The sequence below is a fragment of the Oncorhynchus tshawytscha genome, linkage group LG29 (assembly GCF_018296145.1).
Source record: "Oncorhynchus tshawytscha isolate Ot180627B linkage group LG29, Otsh_v2.0, whole genome shotgun sequence".
Classification (NCBI taxonomy): domain Eukaryota; kingdom Metazoa; phylum Chordata; class Actinopteri; order Salmoniformes; family Salmonidae; genus Oncorhynchus; species Oncorhynchus tshawytscha.
Window position 1 is genome coordinate 8,004,425 of NC_056457.1, and position 27,293 is coordinate 8,031,717.

At 42.6% G+C, this 27,293-nt stretch overlaps 1 protein-coding gene across 8 annotated transcripts in view; it reads right to left on the reverse strand.

Annotated features, from left to right (window-relative positions):
• Positions 1-284: 284 nt before the first annotated feature.
• The window catches only part of dnajb6b (DnaJ heat shock protein family (Hsp40) member B6b), a 47,348-nt gene continuing 20,339 nt past the window's right edge, over positions 285-27,293 (reverse strand). For 4 of the 8 annotated variants that reach the window (XM_042308928.1, XM_024393111.2, XM_024393112.2 and 1 more), the window contains 8 exons: positions 22,970-23,079; positions 21,006-21,068; positions 20,511-20,621; positions 15,299-15,448; positions 14,779-14,920; positions 14,483-14,553; positions 5,735-5,869; positions 285-2,914 (listed from right to left, as the gene is read on the reverse strand). In XM_042308928.1, coding sequence (XP_042164862.1) covers positions 2,811-2,914; positions 5,735-5,869; positions 14,483-14,553; positions 14,779-14,920; positions 15,299-15,448; positions 20,511-20,621; positions 21,006-21,068; positions 22,970-23,079 — 886 coding nt within the window. In that variant the 3' untranslated portion in view covers positions 285-2,810. Of the gene's footprint in view, positions 2,915-5,734; positions 5,870-13,822; positions 14,554-14,778; positions 14,921-15,298; positions 15,449-20,510; positions 20,622-21,005; positions 21,069-22,969; positions 23,080-27,293 lie in introns of those variants that run through there. The other 4 variants (XM_042308929.1, XM_042308930.1, XM_042308932.1 and 1 more) reach the window with 4 other exon arrangements.

A 27,293-nucleotide genomic window follows, 5' to 3' on the forward strand; every position in this document is an offset into this window, starting at 1 on the left:
ACAAGGGCCAAATGACTCTGTAGGTCGTGTGCATGTTTTTTCGCCCATGAATAATACACACTGTCGACATTCACACAGAGAATGTCGCTGCTTTCACAGCCCTGCCAATGACAGCCTAATCCAGGGCTGCTCTGAAGAGGGCTTTTCAATTAAGGAAGGAGTGCACTTTTAAAAGAGTATTACATCCCAAACGGCACACTATCCCCTACACCATATTCCCCATAGAGCCCTAGTCAAAAGAAGTGCACTATACAGGGAGTGCCATTTGGGACACTGGTCTATTCTGCTTTGTTTATGCTGCCCAATTCCGATACCTTTTTTTTTTTTTTTTCAAGCAACCTAGAGTACAGACTTTGAAATAATCTGGAAGAATAAACTTTCAACAAAAAAATAAGTCATATTTGAAGTCCAGAGGTGCACGTTCATTGAGTTCTGAAAGTTGCTGAACATAGAGCTGACGTTGAATGCGTTTTTTTCAACCAATGACTGGGAAGAAATGCATTCAATACGTTTAAAATTGCAAATGTTCAGGAAAAGCAAGTGACGCCTGAAATGTTTTTCACTTGGACCGTGTCACTATTTAATGCCTACAATTCATAATTACACAGCTACAAGCATGCATGTGTCACAATGAATACAAGGCCATGCATCATGTTGAAAGCAGCATTTCAGATGCCATCAAAAGGCTCATAATGAGAGTAAAGGTATTCAATAGATTACATCCATTATTTCACTACCTTGGGAACCTAATACGTTCTGTCTTTATTGAAGGATAATGTGATACGTCCCTCAGCAACCACCTAACAACGTGACTACATAACCATCACATATGTGGTTGAAATGAAGCTTTATTGGTGGGTGTTTATAGAGAAGGAAACTCGCATGCATTCCATCTCCCCTGGCATTGGGCATGAATAAAAGAAAATTGACAATAAACTAAACCAATCAAAGAATATTAAAAAAAACTGTTCTGTAAAGAGTTATAAACATGTTCAACACAGGAACTTCCATACCTTTTTGAGGGGGGAGAAAGTGGAGAGGGGGAGAAAGTGGAGAGGGGGAGAAAGTGGAGAGGGGGAGAAAGTGGAGAGGGGGAGAAAGTGGAGAGGGGGAGAAAGTGAGAGGGGGAGAAAGTGAGAGGGGGAGAAAGTGAGAGGGGGAGAAAGTGGAGAGGGGGGAGAAAGTGGAAGGGGGAGAAAGTGAGATGGCTACTTTGGTGTTACTGTTCTCTTTCGTGCAGACAGTGACAATATTTCACTCAGTGCAGACAAAACCTACAGTATATTGTTGTATGATTTCTACATCAATCAAAAATATTTTTTAAAGCCCTTTTTTACAATAAGTGTGTTTTTGATCAGCAATTCTTCTTTCTTTTTTTGCTCTTTTGCCTTTAAGATAAGCCAAGTTCTCTGGTCTCTGGACAGTTGTCTCTCTAACCTCAAATGGGTCTTTAAAGGGATAGTTCACCCAAATCACTTGGATGAACTATCCCTTTAAGGTTTAAAAGACTCCCCTATACCTTTATTTCCTTCAGAGTCTCTGGCATCATCACTTAGATTCCTGTTACAGGCTCTTCCAGACCATTCACATCCATTACATTTACTCTGCTACATCACATCCATTTAAAAAGTGGCAATTAGCAGTAGAAACAATAACAAAGCCACTACCCGCACCTGTTTTGGTAAAAAGCTGATGGATGGGGCTGGAGAAATGTAACCACTCTCAAATTCATAGACTGATCTATGAACGCAAGAATTGAACAGCCTTGATATCAACACTATTTTTAACCATGTTTTGAGGCTAGGCAATGTTTGTTTACATTTACTTTGTTTACAAACATTGGAGTTAAACAAGCTTAGGGCTCTATTCAATCTGTAAAGCTGAAGTGTTACAGATTCCACGATAGAAATGTAAAGGTAATTTCCGACTGAGCCGACATGTGCAGCGTTTACCGTGAATGCAGTCTCTGCGAAAGCGGGAACATGTCAAATCACGCTGTGAAGCTCAACTTCCACCATGTAGATTGAATAGAGCCCATATACTTTCGCTTCTGATGGGGTACAACAGTTGAACTACGCTCATGAGGCATTTATAAGTTATATACTTCAAGAATCAATGTGGACATATCATACATTTATAAGATCAGAAATGGATGTAGCTACTGCTGATTGCCCCTTTAAAAAACAAACTAGAAATATTTCAGAAAGTACGTTTGAGGAAAAATGTATAATTCCATTCAGAGGAGACAAATTATGACCGAATGTGCACATGCTCATGCTAAGGTCCTCCAGTCCTACCATTTGTGAGGAATGCAAAATCCAGAAAAAAACAGAATAGCTCCTCTCTACTGACATCTTCAAAAATAAATAAACTATGGCCTCTACTGGCAGTTTTACTGGTAATGAAAGTTGAACTGAGTAGAGAACACAGCAGAGCCATGAGGATAGAAAACAGACCTTGACAAAGTCTAATGTCTTGCATAGAAGATGGCTAATGAGATTTGCTGTTTGCACTGAGAAGTTGATAGACAAGGGGAGACCTGGCACAGTGGTGGGCTGGCATGGTTTGAAAAATTCCTGTAACTTTCCCAAAATTCCCAGGTTTTCCAGAAAACCTGTGGTTGGAGGATCCGGATATCCTGCTTATTGTCTCTTGATTCCGGGAATCGTCCAACTGGGATTTCTACAAAATCTGGAATCTTTGGAAGAGTAACCTGAATTTGGCAACCCTACGGCTGAGTTGTGTTAATCTACTGATGTTCTTTCCCTCCGGATGACACGTACAGGGAAGGGCGGAGCCATGGTGGTGCTTTAGAACCAGGCACCGATTCGAGGAGCCAATCGAGGTGTTCTCTTCTTTTTGAGCTCCGCCTCCTGCCTCCAAGGATATTTCTTCCTCTTGGTGTCCATGTGTCCTACGGAGAAATGGCCATCAACAGACAATTACATGCTACTAACGTTGGCAGAATGTGTACCAGATCTAGACTTCTATATTCCTCAATACTTCATTATTGACATTATAAACTTCAGGCATAAACTTACACAATATCCTGGTAAAAAAGTGTAAACTCCTGAAAAAAAGTGAAATTGCAAAAAAAAAAAAAAAATCTAACCCCAGTCCATCCCCAACATAATAAAAAAAGTAAAAAACATTTTTTAAATTTTTTAAAATTGACTGTACGCTTGTTTATTCCATGTGTAACTCTGTTTGTCGCACTGCTTTGCTTTATCTTGGCCAGGTATACGTACGTACGTACACACACACACGTACGTATGTATGTACGTATGTACGTATGTATGTATGTATGTATGTATGTATGTATGTATGTATATATGTATATATATATGTGTATGTGTGGTGTGTGTGTATACACACACATTAACACACACACATTAACACACACACACACACATACATACATACATACCTGGCCAAGATAAAGCAAAGCAGTGCGACAAACAGTTACACGTGGAATAAACAAGCGTACAGTCAATAACACAATAGAAGAACAAAAAAAAAGTACATGTACAGTGTGTGCAAACGGCATGAGGTGGTAAGGCAATAAATAGGCCATAGTAGCGAAGTAATTACAATTTAGCAAATTGAGGCCTCATTATAACCAGGAGGACCCCTGTGTGTCAGCGAGTACGTTCACACGTACACTAATAAATTCAGTATTAAACTGATTATGTCATCTTAAAAAGGTCATAATCGAAGTAAGCAGACGCCTGCAGACGCCTGGTTTTCTGGGCCATTTTTTGAATTATTTGGACATGTAAACACCTTAATCGGCGTTCCATCGGTGCATTTAACCTCTGCATGTGCTAGCACCAGCCGAGCGAGCCTTCCGTTTTTTTTTAGCGCGAGTTCAGAACATCAATGTATGCATCTTAGAAATAGTTCTCACACACACAAATGCTATACAGTCTGTCCGAACTTAGAGTAAAATATGCTTCCCAAAAATGACACGGTCAGAATGCCACCAGGTAGCCCGATTTCAAATGTGTCCATGTAAACTGGAAGTATTAGGGAACTCGTTCTTCTTGCAAAGCATGTTAACGTTTTAGTCAAACTGTCAGCGAGAGGGTTTTCTCCACCAAAAAAACGGTACCCCTTAAGCAGATCATTAATTATTAAGCAATTGAGGATATAAGTGTGATCCACGTGACATCCTGGAAACTTTGAGAAAAAAACAAACACTTTATATCAGAGTTATCCCTGTTTAAATCCAAGACAGTCTGTGCATATTCATGAGGACGATGAATTTGAAATACGTTCACCATAGAACGGAGCGGCAGGGTAGCCTTGTGGTTAGAGCGTTGGACTAGTAACCGGAAGGTTGCAAATTCAAATCCCGAGCTGACAATGTACAAATCTGTCGTTCTGCCCCTGAACAGGCAGTTAACCCACTGTTCCTAGGCCGTCATTGAAAATAAGAATTTGTTCTTAACTGACTTGCCTAGTTAAATAAAAAGGTGTAAAAAAAATAGATTTCAGGCGGTTGATAACACCCCTCATCAAATAATTTACACCCCTCATCAAATATTCAAAGAAAGGATTCCAATCCAAAAAGAGGAATAGGAGTAGCTTGACAGATTGCTGTTCTGAGTTTGTGGACAACGATCCAGACCCAGCTGCTTTTGCATTGGTGTCTATGGGAGACTCAACCGGGAACCAACCGTTTTTTTTTCAACGGTATATCGGCCAGAGTGAACTATTTCTGAGTGCATGTGTAAGATAATTGCATGGCTTTTGTGTTTGACCCAGAGTCATTACACTGCAGATCAACAGAGCCCTTTAATGAACACTTTAGTCCTTTCATTCCCCTCAATGTTGACCTCTACCAGTCAAACATGTCTGCCTCTGTCACTGGCCTTTTGTTTAGCCACCCGTTACAACAACAACCAATTAGCTGTCGTTATTAAGGTGTTTAGCTCCCGTCTTTGAACAAAGCTTAGCCTGGAGGCCATTGATTGATCCATCTGAAACAAACACCACATTAAGTGCGGCGTACAATCAACAACCTCATTTACAACGTAAAGGTTTCGGAACGCAACAAATTGAATTTGGAATTCAATGGAATTATGTGTCCCTTTCAGTCTCGACAGAAGTCCTTACGCACCTCCCGTTTAGAAAATGTATTTTATAAGCCCCTTTTTACGTCAGCAGTCGTCACAAAGTGCTTTACAGTTTACTCTAGAACCAGCCTGGTCACTTCGATTTCAGATGTTTAAAAAAATGTCCCCAGAACATTGGACAAATGTCTTTCTCTTCGCTCACCCAATAAAATTTGCACCCAGTTCTGGGGGAGCTAACTCACAATGCTTGGAGGTAGAGCATGCAGCTTAGACCACTGCGCCACCACAATTCACAATACTCTAGCAAGCCAAGGGAAGACTTGGTGATAGTTGATGGAAACAGCACATTGTTTTTGTATCATGTTGTTTTAAGCTTTCTCCAAAACCATAGCCCTAACCTTAACAGTTTAGGCCTTCAGTCCGAATGGTTAACAGTAGAGTTGTTTCTGTTTTAACCCTCAACAGCACGGAATTAACCCGGTAGCCATGTGGATTTAATGTGTAAAGAAAGAGGTTTATCCATAATATGTTGAATTTCAAAAAAGGGACACTGAGATCTTGTTGACACAACAGGCCTGTTCCTGGGTCTCTCTGTACAACCTCCACTCCTTAGTGTTCTGTCCTGAGGTGAAAAGCTCTAAGTTGGGGGGACACACCTCTGGCGAGTCCCAGGCTCTGTTGGCCGCGCTCTTCGTCTTCCTCTGGGGGGTTCTGTGGGCTATTCCTCAGGAAGCGTTGATGGGAGGGGAGACCAAGGAGGTTGTTCTGCTGCCGGTTGTCATCTTCCAGACCTGTAGGGGTGGTCAGAGTAGTTAGCAAGGACCTGCGAGCAGAACACACATCTGTAAATCTAAACTAGATTTACTTTGCGGAGATAAGGGGGGAAGGACAGTCCCAGCTCCAACACCGCAGAGGGTGTACACAGTTTATACCGGTGCAATTGATGGTCACCGGCAGCGCATGCTAATGCTAAGTGATAGCACGAAGGGCGATATGATTCTCCGGGAGAATCTGATATAAAAAGGCATCAGTCGCGATCAGACGGAGACGGCACTAAGTCGCCCGGCCACTGGTAGATGGGAATCTACCTTTATCGACCAACTCCCCCACGGTCAACGGCAGTGCCACAAGGACCCACATAGCGTCGATAAGAGGTTACCCTGGGCCTGCCCACCCGTGGTGAAGTGGATGAATCTTGAGCTGTCAAAACCATTTTTTATACAAGGCCTTGGATCACGACTTGTGGGGAGGGAGAATCTCCTTTATGTTGCAATATGAAGCCTGAGAGTTAAGCTGCATTGGCCACGTGTTGATAAAGTGATCATTCTCACACATTGAGGCATCAGCTGTGGTGCTTGTTAAAACACCTGGATTCCGAACAGTCTCTGTTCAAGTACAACGTGACATCCTTGTCCCGAGGAACACAATCCAGGTGAGAACGAGAAGCTTCTCCGATTATATGTTGCCTGTAAAAGAAGACAAGTGCGATTCAAACCTGTGTAGCCATACCGGAAAACCAAGAGGATGAACCGCAAAAGATCTTCAAACATCCCCTCTGGCTGCAGCAACCAGTTTCTATCATATTGCAACCATAAAGTTCAGTGATATTTCATGTGGCCGCGCTTTTATTGTGATTAGCCATGTAAATAGAGATTTTGTTATTTTCTCTCGGTAATTTACATTTATATTGAATTAGTCGCAGCGTATAAGGGGAGACTTATTATGCTCAGATTACACAGGCAGATTTCACCGCCATTGTGTTTTGTAATTAAGAGGGGGGGGGGATAGAGGGCAAGAATGGAGCCAGATGCTCCCTCGTGCCGAACCGGTTTTCATTTAGAGAAAGGTCTACACCAACTTTCAAACCCCCTCCATCATCCTTCCGTCATTTCCAACAGTCAAGCCTTTAACACATCACATGCCATTAGAGTGACATATCAAACCAGGGGATGTGTTTAGGGACACACTGGCCAATCTGCTTGGAATAAGAGTAAACCTAAGTAATGCACTGCATGTAAACTGCATTGAAAAAATAGCCTTGGAGGACACTGCATTGTATTCTGGGCTTTACAAGGTATACACAAGGATTACCTTTTGTAACATACAATTATACACAAGTATTTAGTATATCGGACGAGATCTATTAACGACTTCAAAGTAAAAGCGTTGTATGCCTCAAGTCTCTTACTGCATTTTCTCTCTCTCAGCAGTTTAGGTCCTGTGTGTGAGTTGTGCCATTTTGTCCTGACTGGCACAAGCCACCAAGGTAACAAACGTCTCTCATTTCTGGATGTGACCCTTTCCTCAGCCACTAATTATTTCATCTACGTAGTTGATGAAACTCCATTTTCATAGTTATCAAGCTCCAAATCACATCATGAATTGCCACTGGCTTTGAGGAAAGCCAGAGTGTCTATGTATGCGGATGACTCAATACTACACGTCAGCTACTACAGCGACTGAAATGACTGCAACACTTAAAGAGCTGCAGTTAGTTTCAGAGTGGGTGGCAAGGAATAAGTTAGTCGTCAATTTTTCTAAAACTTAAAGCATTGTAGTTGGGACAAATCATTCACTAAACCCTAAATTGAGCAAGTTGAGGTGACCGAACTGCTTGGAGTTACCCTGGATTGTAAAACTGTCATGGTCAAAACATATTGATACAACAATAGCTAAGATGGTGAGAAGTATGTCCGCGATAAGGCAAAAAAACAACACAAAAAAAAAACACCTTATGGAACAGCGGGGATTGTGAGGCAACAAACATAGGCACAGACACATGCGCATACACACACACACACACACACACACACACACACACACGATAACAAATGCACTACACACACATGGATTTAGCACTGTAGATATGTGGTAGTGGTGGAGTAGGTGTCTGAGGGCACACATTGTGTTGTGAAATCTGTGAATGTAATGTTAAAAAAAATGTTGGGGTATAAACTGGCTTAATTTTGCTGGACCCCGGGAAGAGTAACTGCTGCCCTGCAGCAGCTAATGGGGATCCATAACAAATATAAATATCACTTGTCCAAATCTGCAGACATGGCAGAGAAAGTAAAAACCGATGGGAAGGATGCTGGAAGGTAGCGGACAATTGGATAAGCCGGTCCTCATTCAGGCTGTAATAAACCTCGTCTGAGACAAAGGAAAAAGCACGGCAAGACTTTGTGTATGTCCCAAATGGCTCCCTATATAGTGCAGTACTATTGACCAAATCCCTATGGGCCTTGGTCAAAGGTAGTGCACTACATTGGGCTTAGGTCACCATTTGGGACGCAGCTTTCAACTCACTGGATGAATGGACTTATTACCGTGAGGTCAGCAATCGCGACCCTGGCAAATCGGCAGTCTATGTTGCGAGAGGCGAGCGGGCGCAATAGTCTTTTATAAAGGATGCCAAACAAATCAGTCTGCAAAGTCCACATCCCAAATGGAGGATTGACACCACAGAGTGATAATCCCCTCGGCGGAGTAACACACACAATTGGTGGTTTACGGCTCAGGTATTCCCCTGGCTCCGGTCTGCTTCTAGCTCTGAAAGACAACTAATCCAAGTGCATATTCCCTTCTGCAGACTGCCTGAATACCTAAATCAGTTTTGCATTGGAGAAATGGAGAGTAATTGCATTTTGCCGTGTGAGAATCCAGGGCCGTGAGGCGTATTGTCAACATGTCCCTGCTCTGCGGATCAATATTTGTTTGTATTAGGAGGTCGTTACCTGGGCGATAAGACTCCCCCGCCCCACAGAGCTGTGTAATCCATTATCATTTAATTAATTTAAACAAAACAATATCAAACGGCATTGATGATAATGAGATATTTTAATAGTCATAAAGGCAGCCTTTTATTTTCTGGATCAAAGACTTAAATTTGACTACAGAACAGACGTTCCCCCTTCTCCATGCATACATTTAGATCCATTGTCTGAAGGGTGCCCATCATTTGTTTTGTTTCAGTCCAGGGTGTACGAGTCTACATCCAGACACCTGACACTCACTCACACACCTTAATCATGTTGGCCAAACCTTATGTAGGTCTACTGGATTTGACTGCGTTGAAGAAGGCCACACACTGTTGGTTGGGCTTGAACATCCAACGCCTATCAAAGTAATCGCCTGACATCCCCGGCCCGGTGACCAGCAGCAGCCGCAGAAGTCTGCTGAGGCGACAACACTGCTGAGCACACCGATAATGACTACGTTGTCAAGGGTACCCTATCCCCTATATAGTGCACTACTTTTGACCAGAGCCTTATGGTCCCTGGTCAAACGTTTTGCACTATAACAGGATGTAATTTTGTGCCCATGTTCAAACGTGGTCAGGCAACAGCTGGGTTTGTCCCGTTGTTAGCCTCCATCTCCTCCATCTTTCATATATCAGCCGACAACCCTGGCGTTGATGGTGGCCAGAGATGGCCCTGCTACTCCAAGCGATGACAGTTGCATAGAATGCAATTTGAACAGGATGCTGCCTGCTGCGACCAGGAAGCCATTTTGTGGCCCCGGGACAGGAAATCAAAACATGATCTGTCATTAGTGATGGATGAGCATGAGATCCAGCCTTTCGGTTTTCAATCATAAAAGCTTACCGGTGTTCATCTGTCATATTGTTGCCTCTAGCAACTGCATGAACAATGGAATCCCCTGTGCTCACGGAGGTGTGGGCAACTTGACCATAAAGTGGCTTGTGGTTTGAGACATGGATAGTAGTATCGTGTCGTTGCTCATTCCACCTTGTTATCGTAGCTAAACTAGTAGGGCTAGTCACAACAAAGCTAGACGTATGTAAAGAGATTGACAGGCTGACAGAAGGCCCAGTGGTTCAGCCACTGAAGAAAGTGAACTACAGAAGCAACAAGACTTTCAGTACATCATAGAGATGAACGACAGTTTAATTACATTGTGTGGCTGACAACTACAGACAGGGGAAGACAGCTCAACTCTGCCATTTGGGACATAAAAACACTCTATTCCCTACATAGGCCACTACTTTTGGCTGGTACAGACTCTGGTCAAAAGTAGCATACTATATAGGAGATTGGGTGTCATTTGGCAGGCACGCTAGTACCTACCTTCCACTGTGCGAGTCCACATTAATAATGTGTACGCATCCACTTCAAAAGATGAGGAAATAATATATATACACATTTGCAATGTCAGCTGTTTAGGTTACAGGTATGCAGTGTAGCAGAATGTTTTTTGGTTTTGTAGCATATGCAAAAATTCTGTGCGAATGTGACTTTGGTCCACGATATCAAAAAACAAACTCAAAGGTATTTCACTAAGCTGGAAGGCATTTTACATTGCAATAACCAAATACAAGCTGTTTTTAGAACAAACATTTCTACCTGAGAATTAGGATTCACTTTGGTACAGTATAATATTTATGTAAAAAAACAAAAAATATATTTTTTAAAACACTTAACCTGTAGGTAGAGCTACAGGTAACTGCCAAAATAAAAGGAAACACCAACAATGTGTAGAGCCAGAACAGCTTCAATGCACCGTGGCAAAGATTCTACAAGTGTCTGGAACTCTGTTGGAAGGAGGCGACCATTCTTCCACAAGAAATAACAACTTGTGTGTTGATGGAAAACGCCGCCTCAGGCACCGCTCCAGAATCTCCCAGTAGTGTTCAATTGGGTTGAGATCTGGTGAATGAGACGGCATATGGTTTACATTGTTTTCATGCTTATCAAACCGTTCAGTGACCACTCGCGCCCCATGGATGGGGGGCATAGCTATGGTAGCCAAAATAATGGCCTGCCCAGCATTTTTATACATGACCCTAAGCATGATACGATGTTAAATTGCTTAATTACTTCAGGAACTACACTTGTGTGGAAGCACCTGCTTTCAATATACTTTGTGTCCCTCATTTACTCAAGTTTTTCTATTATTTTGGCAGTTACTTGCAGAATAGGGTGATGTCATCCTCTCCTGTTAATGTAGAGACAGCACAACCTAGTGCCAGGAACATACTCTACAACACAGGGAGAGAGAGAACTACACTGTCTTCCGGGTTGTCTTCAGGCCTACATTTCATCATTTGTTGTGTACAACACCTAACTCGTTTGTAATAAATGCAGATTCAATTATTTAAATCATTACAAAATACTGTTGTGTTCTATTGCGTTTTTAACAAAGTGCAATGGCGGTTTTCAGTCAACAGGAGGAGCTATTGCACCGTGGAAAAATACTTTGACTGTAATTTCATTACAATTGAGGAAATCAATATATTCAAGCCCTACATTCATTTTAATTATGTTTTCATAATCAAAGCTGTAATCTTGCCCCTGGCTCAAACAGTTATTAAAAAGCAAATGGAAAGACTAATTCAAGCTGCTTTTCTGACCCTTAAAATATATATTTGTCTCCCACCGAGGGCAAAGTGTGTTGTAATTCAATTGAATGCAAGGCCTTAACAGGAATTGTTAACATTTTTAACAGCAGTGCTAGTCCCGGTATTTATCCAGGGACCTTGACTCTCCTTACAATGTCAACTCTACCACAGTGGAGGATACAATAATCTCCTCCACTCATCAGCACATCTCCCCACACACACACACACACACACAGGTAACCTGAGCAGGGCAGCCACAAGGACAGGGCCACAATGTCACCTAGCAACGCAGCCACATCTTCCATCAACCTTCAGGTGAGAATTAACACCAACAGAGCAGCAGAGTGATGGAAAAATGGCTCCCACAGCTGAAGGAATTTGAAGGACAAATAGAGCTGTACGCCAACATTGTGAAATACAGGATCGTACCGACTAGACAACCAAACAGAAGAAAACAGAAACAGGAAGGGACTACCTGAGCTTATCCAGTAAGAAATGCTTATCGTTTTCCGTTGCAAAATGTTTTGCGACAGTATGCATTAATGCATACAACCCAAGGACGGTCAGCTATGGGTGTATTACAATGTGCCTGTTGCAGCGTTATTTTAGACGTTTCCCATAAAAGGATGGTGGTTCTTTCACAAAACAAAAACGGGACGGTAAACTGCGTGGAGAGACCTGTTCGCTCTGCTCTTGTTGATCCACAGTGACAGCTTTCTCCCCTCATGTAAATGCCTCACAAAAATGCACTGAAGCTTGTGTAAATAAACAGACCCCTTTTAGCACATTCCTCAGAACTGCTGTGCACAACTGATCTGTTCTACACACGCACACCCAAATATACACCCTCAAAAACACACACTTCCCTTCTACCGCAGGCCAGGGCAAAATAAACAGCTGTAACCCCTTGTGCCAACTGCTGCCAGTCTGCCACCACCTGTACCCACAGCCAGTGTCAGACAGTGGCACGGTTGGACAGCATCTGAACAAAACCGCCCATTGATGAGGGACAATACAACCTGGGCTATGTCTCAAATGGCACCCTATTCCCAATATAGTGCACTATTTTTGACCAGAGCCCTATGTAGGTAACAGGGTACCAGTTGAAGCAGCCCAGTCTCCATTATAAGACATTGCATTGAACATCGAAGCAGTGCCGATTTGTTTTAAACCTAACGGTTTATAAACAAAACACTGGTAATCACATCTGATAAACAGATGACATGTTGCTAGATGGACAAAAACAGACACCGTCTGCATCCCAAATGGCACCGTTTCCTATTTAGTGTACTATATAGGGAATAAGGTGCAATTGGAATGCAAACACTGTGCTGTGACGCTTAGGGAAACGCTGAGGTGAGGATGTGTATAACTTCCAGTCTCTAAGCAAACACATTATCACATTTACTGATACCAGGAGGGCAAGGGACACAGCTTAATGGATTCAAGAGGGATGTGTGAGTGTAAGAATACGTACCTTTTGTTGAAACGGTCATTCTTGACCAAAGGCAACTAATTACTGCCACAGTGCATCTTATGTTGACGCTAGCTAATCATTCTATACTGATAGTCCACAAAGTGACTGCTATCACTGAATGAATTTGATATGATGCACCACTATAAAAATGCAGGCGTAATCAATTAGCTTAGAGGTCAAATTATTTAATTAGTAGGTTTAAATGAACACGTGAGTGATGAGTGAGTTTTATTGGAAAAACAGTGAGGGCGGTTTCCTTTTCTCTGTGTGTTTGTGTGAAGCAGGGGTCATCAAGTAAGCACACACACACAGAGGGAGTGGGTGGGTGTCACTCAAGCAAAACAGAATCATCACACACACACTCATTGTGAATGCAACGGCCCCTAAGAGGGTTCAAGCTGAGATTTATTGACCAAAGTATCTTTTTTAGTTGTTTTACAAAGTACACAAAATCCCCTATTTCGAGATAGATACACAGTACCAGTCAAATGTTTGGACACACCATAATCACCTGACCTTAACCCAATTGAGATGGTTTGGGATGAGTTGGACCGCAGAGTGAAGGAAAAGCAGCAAACAAGTGCTCAGCATATGTGGAAACTCCTTCAAGACTTAAAGCATTCCAGGTGAAGCTGGTTGAGAGAATGTCAAGAGTGTGCAAAGCTGTCATCAAGGCAAAGGGTGGCTACTTTAAAGAATCTCAAATACAAAATATATTTTGATTTATTTAACACTTTTTTGGGGGGGTTACTACATGATTCTATAAGTGTCATTTCATAGTTTTGACATCTGTTATTCTACAATGTAGAACAGAGTAAAAAAAAAAGAAAAAAAGGAAAAACCCTTGAATGAGTGAGTAGGTGTGTCCAAACTTCTGACCGGTACGCTATATAGTCTCTGTTCATGGTGTATGATGAGTTGATGAAACAGTTAGTCAGGAACATGAACAGCCTTGTCATTGCAATCATGCAGAGATGAAAGAAACATTCATATTCCAAAACAAGCAAACAAACCAACAGAAAGCAAAAACAAAATGCACAGGAATACTGTATCAACGCCCTAATCCTCTAGATGTGTTCATCTGAAACGTAGGAGTGTGAAAATGGTTTTAAAAAAGGTTAAAGCTGAGATAGTTCAAAAGAACAAAAGCAAAGCAGTACAGCTTGTGCCCTTGGCTTCTAGAACTAAAAGGACAAGAAGTCTACTCATGAAAAAAACTGCAATACAGAAAAATAAATGAATAGTACAAATCAGTAATAAACTGTGGTCCTAGTAAGAGAAAGGTCCCAGAACAAAAAAAGGTGAAACGGGAATAAATACAACCGTATCTGAACGTCCCTCGCTCCTGCGGCTAAACTCAGTTGAGAACACATTTCCTCGCCATGAGGAATGTTAACTACGAATGTCAACAGGGGAAGGAGAGGAGAGAAACCAACTACCGTAAAGTCGCAACCCTGAGCAGCATCGTCACGCTGAGTTAGTTTAGTTTGTTTCCAGGTCAGGTGTGAGTATTTCAAACGTTGTGCAGAGGTCATCACTTGTTATCCAGTCTTAGGAGCTGCTCCTTACCGTTGACGGTTAGAGACTTTAACTGACCGTCTTCCTCCACCTCCACCCTCTCCTGGCCGTTCTCCACAATCCTGCAGGAGATAGAAACAGACTTAGAACAGATATTATTTTTAATAATAACCTTGTTATACGTTACTCTGTTTTTATCTATTCCCGACTGTCTTGATGAATCGACGACAACATCCTAGGAAAGTCCTGTGTTTTTATTTTGAGGAAACTATCCCTTTAAAACACAGGGTGAGGACAAGTCAGTGAGGCATAGACGTCATTGACTGACTAGCTGTGTTGAGCTGTACCGTTTTGTGGTGATTTGTCTGCCGTTAATGAACTTGGTGGAGGTAGACACCGAGCGGGAGCACATTCCTCCTCCACCTCCGAAAGATGAAGAGGAAAACGAGGCGAAGCCTCCTCCACCCATATGTCCCAGGGAGGTGAAACCTAGGAGGGACACAGAGCTTACGAGTAAGCATTTCATTTTACTGGTCACTCATATACCCACTCCAAATCCCACCCACACCAAATCTCACCATTTCTCCTTTTGACATTTTCATCTCAATTGAGACTGTAGCTAAGAACTGCGTGAAACTTATCATAGGATAACATCAGGATAGATCTCATTAAAGGAAAAGTAACATCAAATAATGTTTCAGCTCTCTGGGTGACATTTGTCTTACAAACACACCCGTGAGTGAAAGGCATAGTAACATTTCAAATAGATGGGATTGAATTATGATATGATTTAATTTGTAAACAACTTCCGTGAGAAGAAGGTTTAGTTTAACCAGAGTTTTAGTACACACATATTTGAAGTATTACCGTGCTGCAGGGGAAGCGCACCTGAACCAAACCCTGGGAAGCCCGCCCCGAAGGGGGGGAAGCCACCAAATCCGTGGAAGAAGGATCCTCCGGTCCTACTTTGGTTCACCACCCGCTGCCTGTGTCCCCCACCGAAGAAGTCATCGTCTGCTGGGGAGAGACCATGACACATTAGTCAAGTTCACTTTCACCCACATAGCAGTACCCAATTGTCATACTTCAGTAAAAGTAAAGAAATCTTAATAGAAAATGAATCCTGTAAAAGTCAACAAGTAAAATACTACTTGAGTAAGTCTAAAAGTATTTGGTTTGAAATATACTTTAGTATCAAAAGTAAAAATCTTTTTAAATTTACAGTTAGCCAGGGGAACATTCCAACGTCATTTACAAACAAAGCATTTGTATTTTGTGAGTCCGTTAATCCGCCAGATCAGAGGCCGTAGGAATGACCAGGTATCTTGATTAGTGTGTGAATTGGGACCATTTTCCTGTCCTGCTAAATATAAAAAATGTAAGGAGTACTTTTGGGTGTAAGGGAAAATGTATGGAGTAAAAAGTACATCATTTTACTTAGGAATGTAGTTTAGTAAAAGTAGTGAAAAATATAAAGAGTACAGTACAGATACCACAATAACCTACTTTAAAGTATTTTTACACCACTGGAAATGGCATAGGCCCATCTACACTGAACAAAAATAAACACTACATGCAACAATTTCAAAGATTTTACTGAGTTACAGTTCATACAAGGATACCAGTCAATTTAAATAAATGTATTAGGCCATAATCTATGGATTTCACATGACCGGGAATACAGATATGTATATGTTGGTCACAGATACCTTAAAACAAAAAAGGGCGTGGATCAGAAAACCAGGCGTAATGTAGCGCGACACATCTCCTTCGCATAGTGTTGAGACTGCTGAATGTTGTCTGTGGAATGTTGTCCCACTCATCTTCAATGGCTGTACGAAGTAGCTGGATATCGGCAGGAACTGGAACATGCTGTTGTCAACGCCAATCCAGAGCATCCCAAATATGCTCAATGGGTGACATGTCTGGGGAGTATGCAGGCCATGGAAGAACTGGGACATTTTCAGCTTCCAGGAATGGTCTACAGAGCCTTGCAACATGGGGCTGTATATTATCATACTGAAACATGAGGATGTCAGCAGATGAATGGCACGACAAAGGGCCTCAGTATCTCGTCAAATTCTCTGCGCATTCAAATTGCTTAGATAAAATGCAATTGTGTTGTTCATTGTCCGTAGCTTATGCCTGCCCATACCATAACCCCAACGCCACTTGGGGCCCTCTGTTCACAACGATGACATCAGAAACCGCTCTCCCACACGACACCATACACGCTGTCTGCCATCTGCCCAGTACAGTCGAAACAGGGATTCATCCGTGAAGAGCACACTTCTCCAGCGTGCCAGTAGCCATCAAAGGTGAGAATTTACCTACTGAAGTTGGTTACAACACCAAACTGCAGTCAGGTCAAGACCATGGTGAGGACGATGAGCACGCAGACAAGCTTCCCTGAGACGGTTTCTGACAGTTTGTGCAGAAATTCTTCGGTTGTGCAAACCCAGAGTTGTGTCAGCTCCTCGGGTGGCTGGTCTGACGATCCCGCAGGTGAAGAAGCCGGATGTGGAGGTCCTGGGCTGGGCGGGGTTACACGTGGTCTGTGGTTGTGAGGGCGGCTGGATGTACTGCCAAATTCTCTAACGATGTTGGAGGCAGCTTAAGGTAGAACAATTAACATTAAATTATCAGTAACAGCTCTAGCGGACCTTCCTGCAGTCTGCATGCATATTGCACACTCCCTCAACTTGAGACATTTGTTTCATTTTGTGTGACAAAACTGCAGATTTTAGAGTGTTGTTTTATTGTCCCCAGCACAAAGTGCAACTGTATAATGACCATGCGGTTTAATCAGCTTCTTGATATGCCACACCTGTCAGGTGGATGGATTATCTTGGCAAAGGAGAAAATTTGAGAGAAATAAGCTTTTTGTGCTTATGGAACATTTCTGGGATCTTTATTTCAGTTCATAAAACATGGGACCAACACTTTACATGTTGTGTTTATTTTTGTTGTTGAGAATAAATACATATCTATAAATTGAGCTGGCTCATTCACTGATGTCGTGTCCCCATTCCCCAAAGGGTAAATTTAGTGCATTAACCTTCAGACTTTTTGGAAGGAAATGTCTGATACATCAAATCATATGAGGGGTTTTGGTTTCAACCGGATAAAAAAAATGTAATAAAGAGTTCAATCATTTACAGTATCACATCATCATTCAGAGGTTTATGTTATTCTTAACCAGAAATGGCTGCAGTAGTCACATGGGAGACCCTCCCATAGGGACAGACGTGATTGTGCTGAGAAAAATAGCTGCCCTCCTCGTTAGAAAGAAAAATCCCCTGCTGCTTCCGCTCTCCAATCCACCACACAATGATAGAATTCATTTATTAATTGGATCGTTTATGCATGAGGACCCTGAGGACTCAGTCACACTCCCTCTCCCCTTAGAATAGGGCCGTATTAAACCCAGCAGCAAGCTCTCCATAAAGCCGCCCTCTAATCCTCTCTGTATTCCATTGTGCATCTCAAATGGACTGACCCCCACCACAATGTGGTGACCCCCCCCACCACAGGAGGTCTCCACTGCTACTGGAACTGGGGCTGAGTCCTAAATGGCACCCTATTCCCCATATAGTGCATTACTTTTGACCAGAGCTCATGACTATGGGCCCCTAGTTAAAAGGAGTGCACCAAGTAAGGAGAAGGGTGCCATTTGGGATGCAGGGGAGCATGGAAGATGTTTCTAACGAGGCTGGTCATAATATAATTTATGATCTAGAATTAAAACCCTTCTTGTTTATCTCGGCGTCCCTTGATGTGACTTATTTAGTTATGTCGTTAGGCGAGGATTTAATGTAGCAGGGTTATTTATAATATAATGGACTTGAAAATGGCCTTTGAAAGCTATTGCTAAACTATTACTAAACTCAGCCAATGTTCAGTGACTTGCGGTTACGGAAGGTGTTGTTTTAACCAATGGGAGACGTGTTGTAGTAGGGAGCCTATTGGCTCAGTCAGTGGTGTAAAAGCCGGCATCTGCTCAGCGAATGAGAGCGAGGCATCCACGGTTCACCCACAGAGCTCTAAATATGGAGGCGAGCCTCAGACAGTGGACGGATATGAGAGCCTACATCATTCAGCTGGAATGCTTTCAAAAATAGCTTCTGTATTAAAATAAGACCAGTTGTAATAGCGTCAGACGCATGTGTCTGTGTGTGGAAACACATGTGAAACAGGGGAGGGGTTACAATGATACTTGATGAATGTGTGTGGTGTAGGAGTATGCAGGAAGCTCCGAGGTTGATACATTTTACAGGTTGCTTTCGCATAATATGTTACGCATTTTAGAGTAATCCGATTACAATATTTTTGCTGGTTAACGTAAAAAAACTGATGTTTTACATGATTATTTTTCAAATCAGATTACATGTAACTTCTTGAACTGTACTATTGGTTAAGGGCTTGTAAGTAAGCATTTTACGGTAAAGTCTACACAAGTTTGGTTTGATTAGTTTGTTTTTTTGTAATCATATGTAGTCAGTTACTCCCCAACACTGCCTACTCCCTCACTATATAGGGAATAAGGTGCCAGTTGGGACGCATCCACAGAGTGCAGAGGACAGCTGTTGCTGTTTACTCCCATGTTGGCAGTGTCCAGCAGCAGCATCAGACAGCATGTCCTCAATGCAGCCAGTAAGAGGATAGTACCTGCTAGGCTGATGGCATGGAGCACCACACTATGTTCCTGGCTTAATAGGCGTCCCCGTTTGCTCGTAAACTTTACATTTTAACCCAGACCATCTAGGCTATCCAGTCTGTGGTTGGAAGAGTCTAAAGGATGCAATGGCTGTTTTTTTCCTTCTTCTCGAAAGCCAGTTCTATGGGTAATGCAGTACCCACCCGCCCCTCTAGCCAGAGGCATGGTGATTGTATAGCTGGCTGTCATTATGCCAGCTGGTGCTGATGGTTTGTCAGTCAGTCAGTCACTAGACACAGCAGCAGCTTGGGGTCCTGCGAAGACTAGTAAAACACACGAGGGGTTAACTGACTGCTAAAGTCCTGAGTCACACCCAGGCTATGACAGTTAGGCTAGATGGGACCCTGAGCACAGTCCTGGCTGCCTCCAGGGAGGGATTTTACTTTTTGGTCCACTAGCCGCAGTGGTTGCCCAAATTGACCAGATACTCAATTTGTTTACAAGCCACATTATTTGATAAATCACAGAAAACGCATAGAAAAGCATATATTGAACGGTTTTCAAATTGATTTCAAAGAACAGACAGCCAGCCAGCCCGCCCTATTTCAGCAGGCAAGGTCTCCATCGCTCTCGATATCGTTTGAACCAGATATTGAACTTATGCTGTACCCCACCCCACTTTCACAACTGTAGCATTGAGATTCTCTCTTCCGGAGCTGACACACACTCTCAAAGAGTTGTAGTTTTAAATGTTATTCTTTATTACATGTGGGCTTTGTATCAAACAATAAACTGCTCCCAAATGCGTGTGACCCCCGCCAATGTGGCTGGTAAGAACAGACAGCAATTCGTTGGTGGATGGTGTTCATTTCCCACCCTGGCTACCTCACTTACCCCTAATCAGTCTGCAGTGTAGCCAGTTCTGTACAACTCTCTGTAACAGCTACATAAACACGACGGTCAGGCAGGCCAGCAAACAGCCCAGACGCTCTCATCCAGCCAGCAAGGTTGACCCAGATCGGCACACAATTAGTAGCATGTCCACAGGGGGGTTAAGAACGTGAATCTAGTTGTGGGTATAATCGACAGTGAAAAGTTTGGGACTGTTCAAGGAATTTAAAAAACGCAGATCTCACTCGAGGCAGCGTTGAATAACGTAATCTCAATTCCTGCATCAGTTTTGGTGATCAAAGCCGTATGGGTTATATCAACAGGATAGCGATAGATTCCTATTGAATATTATCTACACAGGGATAAGCGGTTACGTCACATCCAAAATTGAGCCAACTTGGATGAATTGTATGGCTCCATCCTCAATCACTCTCTTTACACTCTATAGAATAAGGGCAATTGCCATTGGTGTCTCCGGGAGCTAGGCTCTCTCTGGGCATTCTCTGGCCTCAGTGAGAGGAAAAGACTTACCGAAGAAATCGGCAAATGGATCTCGACCTCCGAAGAATTCCCTGAAGACATCCTCAGGGTTACGGAATGTGAACCCACCACTAAAGTGATCACCGTTGTGATAATGCCCTCCTGGAAGAAACAAGAGAATAAGAACATACCATGAGAGTTACTGAGCGATGGAAACATATTCCTGGTCCTTCAGTACACGTGGTGATCTGAACATAGTTCAATTACTCGAGGGAACTAGGAGGGTAGCATGGCACTACGAGGCTTAGTTGACAACTAATGGTTTTGAGTCCTCAGAAAAAAAGTATTGCCCGGTCAGATTTATGGTAAACACACTGAAGTTGACCCCATAGAGCTGTACATCGGTAGAGGCATGCTAGCTAGCTTTGTGTGTCATTTCAGACATTGTGTCATTATGTCATAATACTGTATCATATAACATACATGTTTATCCTCTAGATTTCCTAGAGAGGCTCTACATATCAAAACATGAAGAGTAATGTATACCTCTGCCTCCGTTTCCAGCCAAGCCTTCTTTACCATACCGGTCATACTGGTTCTTCTTGTTTGCTAGGGATACGAAGAAAAGGAGGGATTAAAGAGATCTGAAACTGCCAGGCAATGGGCACTGTGTACGTGTCCCAAATGGCAACCTATTCCCTATGGGGCACACTACTTTTGATCAGAGCTCTATGGGCCATGGTCTGACCTCGGTCAAAAGTAGAACACTATGGAATAGGGTGCCATTTAAGGCACTTTGAACTTGACAAAGTGTCGTTTCTGTTCTCCATTTAAATGAGAGCGCTGTGACCTTTGGATAATAATAGCTTCCTGGATATGAAACAGATCCTGCCTCATTCTCATAACTTGATACACGAGGTACATGTGAAATGGCCTTAGTGGCTCCTTATTACTACCTGCTTAGTTATAATGTATACACAAATCTATTGACTTGATGCTTGCTTCCAAATTACACTCAATGTTTTAGAGTTCACATTCAAAGAGTTAATAAAACATCAAGCGCAATCTCAGTCTTAAGACCCTTTCTTCTACCCAGTGAGAAAAAAACATAATTTCAATGGCAAAACTGGTTGAAATCATGCCTTTTCAACCGGTCTTAAAATACTGTCTCCTAAGTCTTAACATCCTTCCTCAAAGACCTCTCATAGTCTTCCACCTGTGCTCTTCTTTCACCGATAGGTTACAATTCTGTCTTGGAGGTGAATGCTGGGAAAAGGCCCAGTCAGAAACCTGAGAGTGTACGATGCAGACAAACCATTGGACAACTGCGCGAGAGCGTGGCTGTTTATACCTATTTTCATGAAAGTCATAAATGACCACCCCATAACTTGATAGGCGGAAAAAAGTGAAATGACAAAAAGAGCGACTACTTAAAGGCTTATACGAGAACCAAAAGAGGAAAGTCTGTTTAAGTGTGTATACTCCACAGCACAAACGGTCCTGAGTGCTTTGAAGGGAAACAATTACTGGCCTGTTGTTAGCTGCTGTTGCTGGGAGAGCAGGACATAACGGGGACAAATAAATCGAGACAGTACAGTTCAGTTGTGCTCGCAGGCCTACAACTGCGTCCCAAATGGCACCCTATTCCTTATGTAGTGCACTACTCTTGACCAGGGCCCGTGAAAAGTAGTGCACTGAATAGGGTGCCGTTTAGGACACAGATGACGTCTCAGCGCTGTCAAGTACATAGATAATTTTAGTCCTGTAACAGACAGACAAAGGGTTATTTTCAATGTGGACAAAGACAATAGTTATGGTGTGTTCACCATCTGGCAGCAACACATGACTGGTCATATGTTTGGGTGGAAACAAAGAGGTGAAAACATCATAAAGACACCTAGGGTGATAGGCTAATGTACCTTTTTGGGGGATTTTAAGCAGTCATGTAATCTGTATAGCAGAGAGATATCACTAATCAAGAAGACCTAGACCTCATGTGTGCATGCTATGTAGCTGGTCATCTGTCCACCACATCGTACAATTTTACAGGTTGCAGTCGTATCATGTTACACATTTTAGCATAACGTGTTCTTGTAACGTTTCGAAAATGTACACTGACCAGGTGAAAGCTATGATCCATTATTGATGTCACTTGTTAAATCCACTTAAAAATCAGAGTAGATGAAGGGGAGGTTAAAGGATTTTTAAGCCTCAGCCATGGATTGTTTTTTTGTGTGCCATTTAGAGGGTAAATAAGCAAGAGAAAAGATTTAAGTGCCTTTGAACAGGGTATGGTAGTAGGTTCAACGGTTTGGTTCAAGAACTGCAACGATGTAGTTTCACGCATATCTATATATATATATATATCTATATCTATATATCTATATATCTATATATCTATATATATATTTTTTAAATTACAACCGGATGTGGTAATGAGATCCGGGATTCGTGACATGTGCATTAGCGTTTGCATAATGAGGAGTCTTAGGTGGAGGGGGGAATCTTACCGTCTGACAGGACCTCATACGCTTCTGAAAGCTCTTTGAACTTCCTCTCTGCGTCTTCCTTGTTGTCTGGGTTCTTGTCTGGATGCCACTTTAGTGCTAGCTTTCTGTACCTACAGTGGGGCAGATTACATATTTTACTACACATAGAAATAGACTCGCATGCACAGACATGTAAAGCCCAAAGATACTACCGTCAGTTCTCATCTAAGGAGATTGGTAATCTCACCATTCATTTCATAACAAATACCAACTACGTATAACCGTCAATATGCCACATTGTTCCATGAGTAGTAATTCTATTGAGAGAGGCGTTCTTTTATCATTCGCTGATAGAATTGTGGGTTGACGACTGAGGGCTGACCAGGAGAGTGCAATTATCAATTTAACAGATAATTGCTCAAACTGTTTGCTGAATTGCAAACAGAGGATTTAAAACAAAAAGATTCAGTAGTCCGATTTCATCATTCAAATTACACAACCATCTGTGTCGTGACACTTAATTGGAAGACAAAAAAATGAAAAAAAAAAAACCAGAAGTGCAGACAGAGCAGCAAGGTGTTTAAGGCTACTAGCTCAATTCTCACCCACCCAGCAAAAATAAATACATTAAAAAAAAAGAGATGGATAGATAACAAAAAAAAAAAGGGAGGCAGTGTAAACTCCATGACTCTGCAGTCCAGGACAGCGGCTTGTACTGATTCAGCAGTTCTCTCAGACTAAGCCAGGCCTGCAGCAGACAGTGGCTACATCCCAAATGCATCCCTATATAAAATAAAATGATATTTAAACCTTTATTTAACTAGGCAAGTCAGTTCAGAACAAATTCTTATTTACAATGACCGCCTACCAAAAGGCAAATGGCCTCCTGAGGGGATGGGGGCCTGGGATGAAGAAGGTAACAAAATATAAATAGGTCAAAACACGCATCACGACAAGAGACACCACCAACACTACATACAGAGAGACCTAAGACAACATAGCATGGCAGCAACACAACATTGGTAGCAGCGCAAAAACATGGTACACACATTATTGGGCACAGACAACAGCACAAAGGGCAAGGTAGAGACGACAATGCATCACGCGAAGCAACCACAACTGTCAGTAAGAGTGTCCATGATTGAGTCTTTGAAGAGATGGAGACAAAAACGGTCCAGTTTGAGTGTTTGTTGCAGCTCGTTCCAGTCGCTAGCTGCAGCGAAGTGAAAAGAGGAGCGACCCAGGGATGTGTGCGCTTTGGGGACCTTGAACAGAATGTGATGGGAGGAGTGGGTGCACCACCTTTGACCCACACTAAATAGAAACTATGGTGCCATTACGGACACAGGCACAGACACTATGGAGGATGGGCCTGACTCAGAACTCCTCCATAAGGCTGCATAGAGACCACAGAGTAGGGATTTATCCTTTTATGACAATATATTCTGCTGAGAAGGAGCACATTAAGACCTAGGACTCCATGCAGACCTCGGGCCATAGGAGTCAAGTGTCTCTGTGGAGGAGTGCTGATCTAGGACGAGGTCTTCCCTATCCATGTAATCTTATTAAAATGGTGATCTAAAAGGCTAAACTGATTTTAGAGCAGCACTTCTACTCAGACGCTGGATTACATACGACCCCTGTAAAAAGGGTGTCCAAACTCACCTACAGGTGAAAGACGAAAACAAAAAAGGAAAACAACAAGAACACTGGTGGGGTGCTTCAGGCCCGAGGTAAACCCCATCTTGGTCGTAAGGCAGCAGTCTCACCTGAAGGCAGGGCAGGCCAGCCAAATAGGAACGATTAGTCGGCTGCCGGGGGCGGCATTTCCCGAGCTAAACTGACCAAGACTTGCAACACACATACCTTAAAGAATTCTGTCCCAAAACAATGTAAATTTCTCTCAGTCAGTGGCATATGGGTTACTTAGGTGAGCGCTGATGCCGCCCCATGATAAGCAGTATGCCTAACCACTTTGTCAAAGGGCAGGGGAGCAAATTATTATCCATGCCCAGCGTGCCTCTCGACGGTGTTGTTGGAGAGAGACTCACCGCTGCGTCGCACCACAATGTTCCGTAAAAAAAAAGGACCATAAATCATGTAGCCTGTAGCCTACGGTACAAAAAAAGTGCAGTTTTCTGTAGCCTACAGGCTGGAGATATATTTTTGACGATGTCATGAGACAGATACTTTGTACATCATGCATATTTCTCCGATCAAATAGCTAACCTAAAATGGTGTCCCAATCAAATAAAATTGTGCTTTGATGTGAATATGACATATTCACAAACAACGCTAAAAACAGGAAAGGTCAAAGTTAAATGGACAATATCTGGAATGGAAAAATCAGGCTCCTCACAACTGCTGTCCAGGAATTTCAACCAATGATGTATATAAAGCCTAGATTGCTATCTATTGGCCATTGAGTATTAGTAACCACCAGTCAGCCATATTGGTACTCCGCAGTAAGAGCAGTGGTATTGGAATACTACAGTATTTCAATTAAAATGTTTCAAAAGACAAAAACACTAAGGAAAATGTTTATATATACATTTTTTTATTTGTATGTTTAGCTAAAATAATAATTTAAAAGTAAGCCCTATGCATTAACAAGTGTCAAAAACTAACGTAGACATTAATAAATGCATTTGTAAAGCTTCCAAAATCTTTTTTACAATGGCGGAGTAAAATGCAAAAAACATAATTCCACTTTGACATAAAATTGAGATTTTATCCATTTTAAATTCAGGCTTTAACAACTAAATGTGGAAAAAGTAAAGGGGTGTGAATGCTTTCTATATACAGTACATGACCAAAAATATGTGGACATGTGCTCATTCCAAAATCACAGGCATTAATATAGAGTTGGACCCCCCTTTGCTGCTATAACACCCTCCACTCTTCTGGGAAAGCTTTCCACTAGATGTTGGAACATTGCTGCGGGGACTTGCCACGAGAGCATTAGTGAGATCGGGCACTGACGTTGGGCAATTAGACCTGGCTCGCAGTCGGTGTTCCAATTCATCCCAAAGGAGTTCAATGGGGTTGTGGTCAGGGCTCTGTGCAGGCCAGTCAAGTTCTTCCACACCGATCTCGACAAACCATTTCTGTACGGACCTCGCTTTTTGCACGGGGCATTGTCATGCTGAAACAGGAACGGGCCTTCCTCAAAACTGTGGCCACAAAGTTGGAAGCACAGAATCGTCTAGAATGTCATTGCATGCTGCAGTGTTAAGATTTCCCTTCACTGGAAATAAGGGGCCTAGCCTGAACCATGAAAAATAGCCCCAGACTATTATTCCTCCTCCACCAAACTGTACAGTTGGGCACTATGCAGTCAGGCAGCTAGTGCTCTCCTGGCATCTGCCAAACCCAGATTTGTCCGTTGGACTGCCAGATGGTGAAGAGTGATTCATCACGACAGAGATGTGCTTCCACTGATTTTAGGTTGGTGTTTGGCTGCTGGGACATGGAAATCCATATCATGACACTCCCTGACGTTGCTTCCAGAGGCCGTTTGGAAGTGGGTAGTGTGCGTTGCAACCGAGGACGGGTGATTTCTACGCGCTATGCACTTCAGCACTCAGAGGTCCGGTTCTGTGAGTTTGTGTGGCCTACCACTTTGCAGCCGAGCCGTTTTTGCTCCAAGACCTTTCCACTTCACAATAACAGCACTAACAGTTGACCGGGGTAGCTCTAGCTGGGCAGAAATTTGACTTACTTGTTGGAAAGGTGGCATCCTATGATAGTGGCATGTTGAAAGTCACAGAGCTCTTTAGTAAGGCCATTCTACTGGCAATGTTGGTCTATGGAGATTGCATGGCTATGTGCTCAATTTTACACACCTGTCAGCAACAGGTGTGGCTGAAATAGTCAAAACCACTCATTTGAAGGGGTGTCCACATACTTTTGAGTATATAACATACATCATTGGTATCGACCCGTAGTTCAAAGTCCGGGTACAAGGGGATTTTGTGAGCCTTGCGGAGTGGCCTGACCTGAAAGATCTCATCCAGGCCTGTCTGTTTGACTCCAAGTACATTGCTTGCTGTGGTGATAATCCTTCTCAGCATATTTCTCTGGCTGACAGTGGCATTGCCAAACCAACAAACAATACATAGATTTTTTGTTAAAAAACTCAATAAAGGATGTGTAAAACAGAGTCAGTATAGTACAATTGACATTAACAGGCTACATGACCAAGGCGGCTAAGGCCCTATTCCCACTACGAGATATGAAGGAGAGTCTGAGGAGCGGTATGGCGAAAGAGAATTTTACTTTACAATTCACATGACATTCTTGCCTTGCGGCTGGCAACGCGATATTCTTGGTCCGCAGCTCAAAT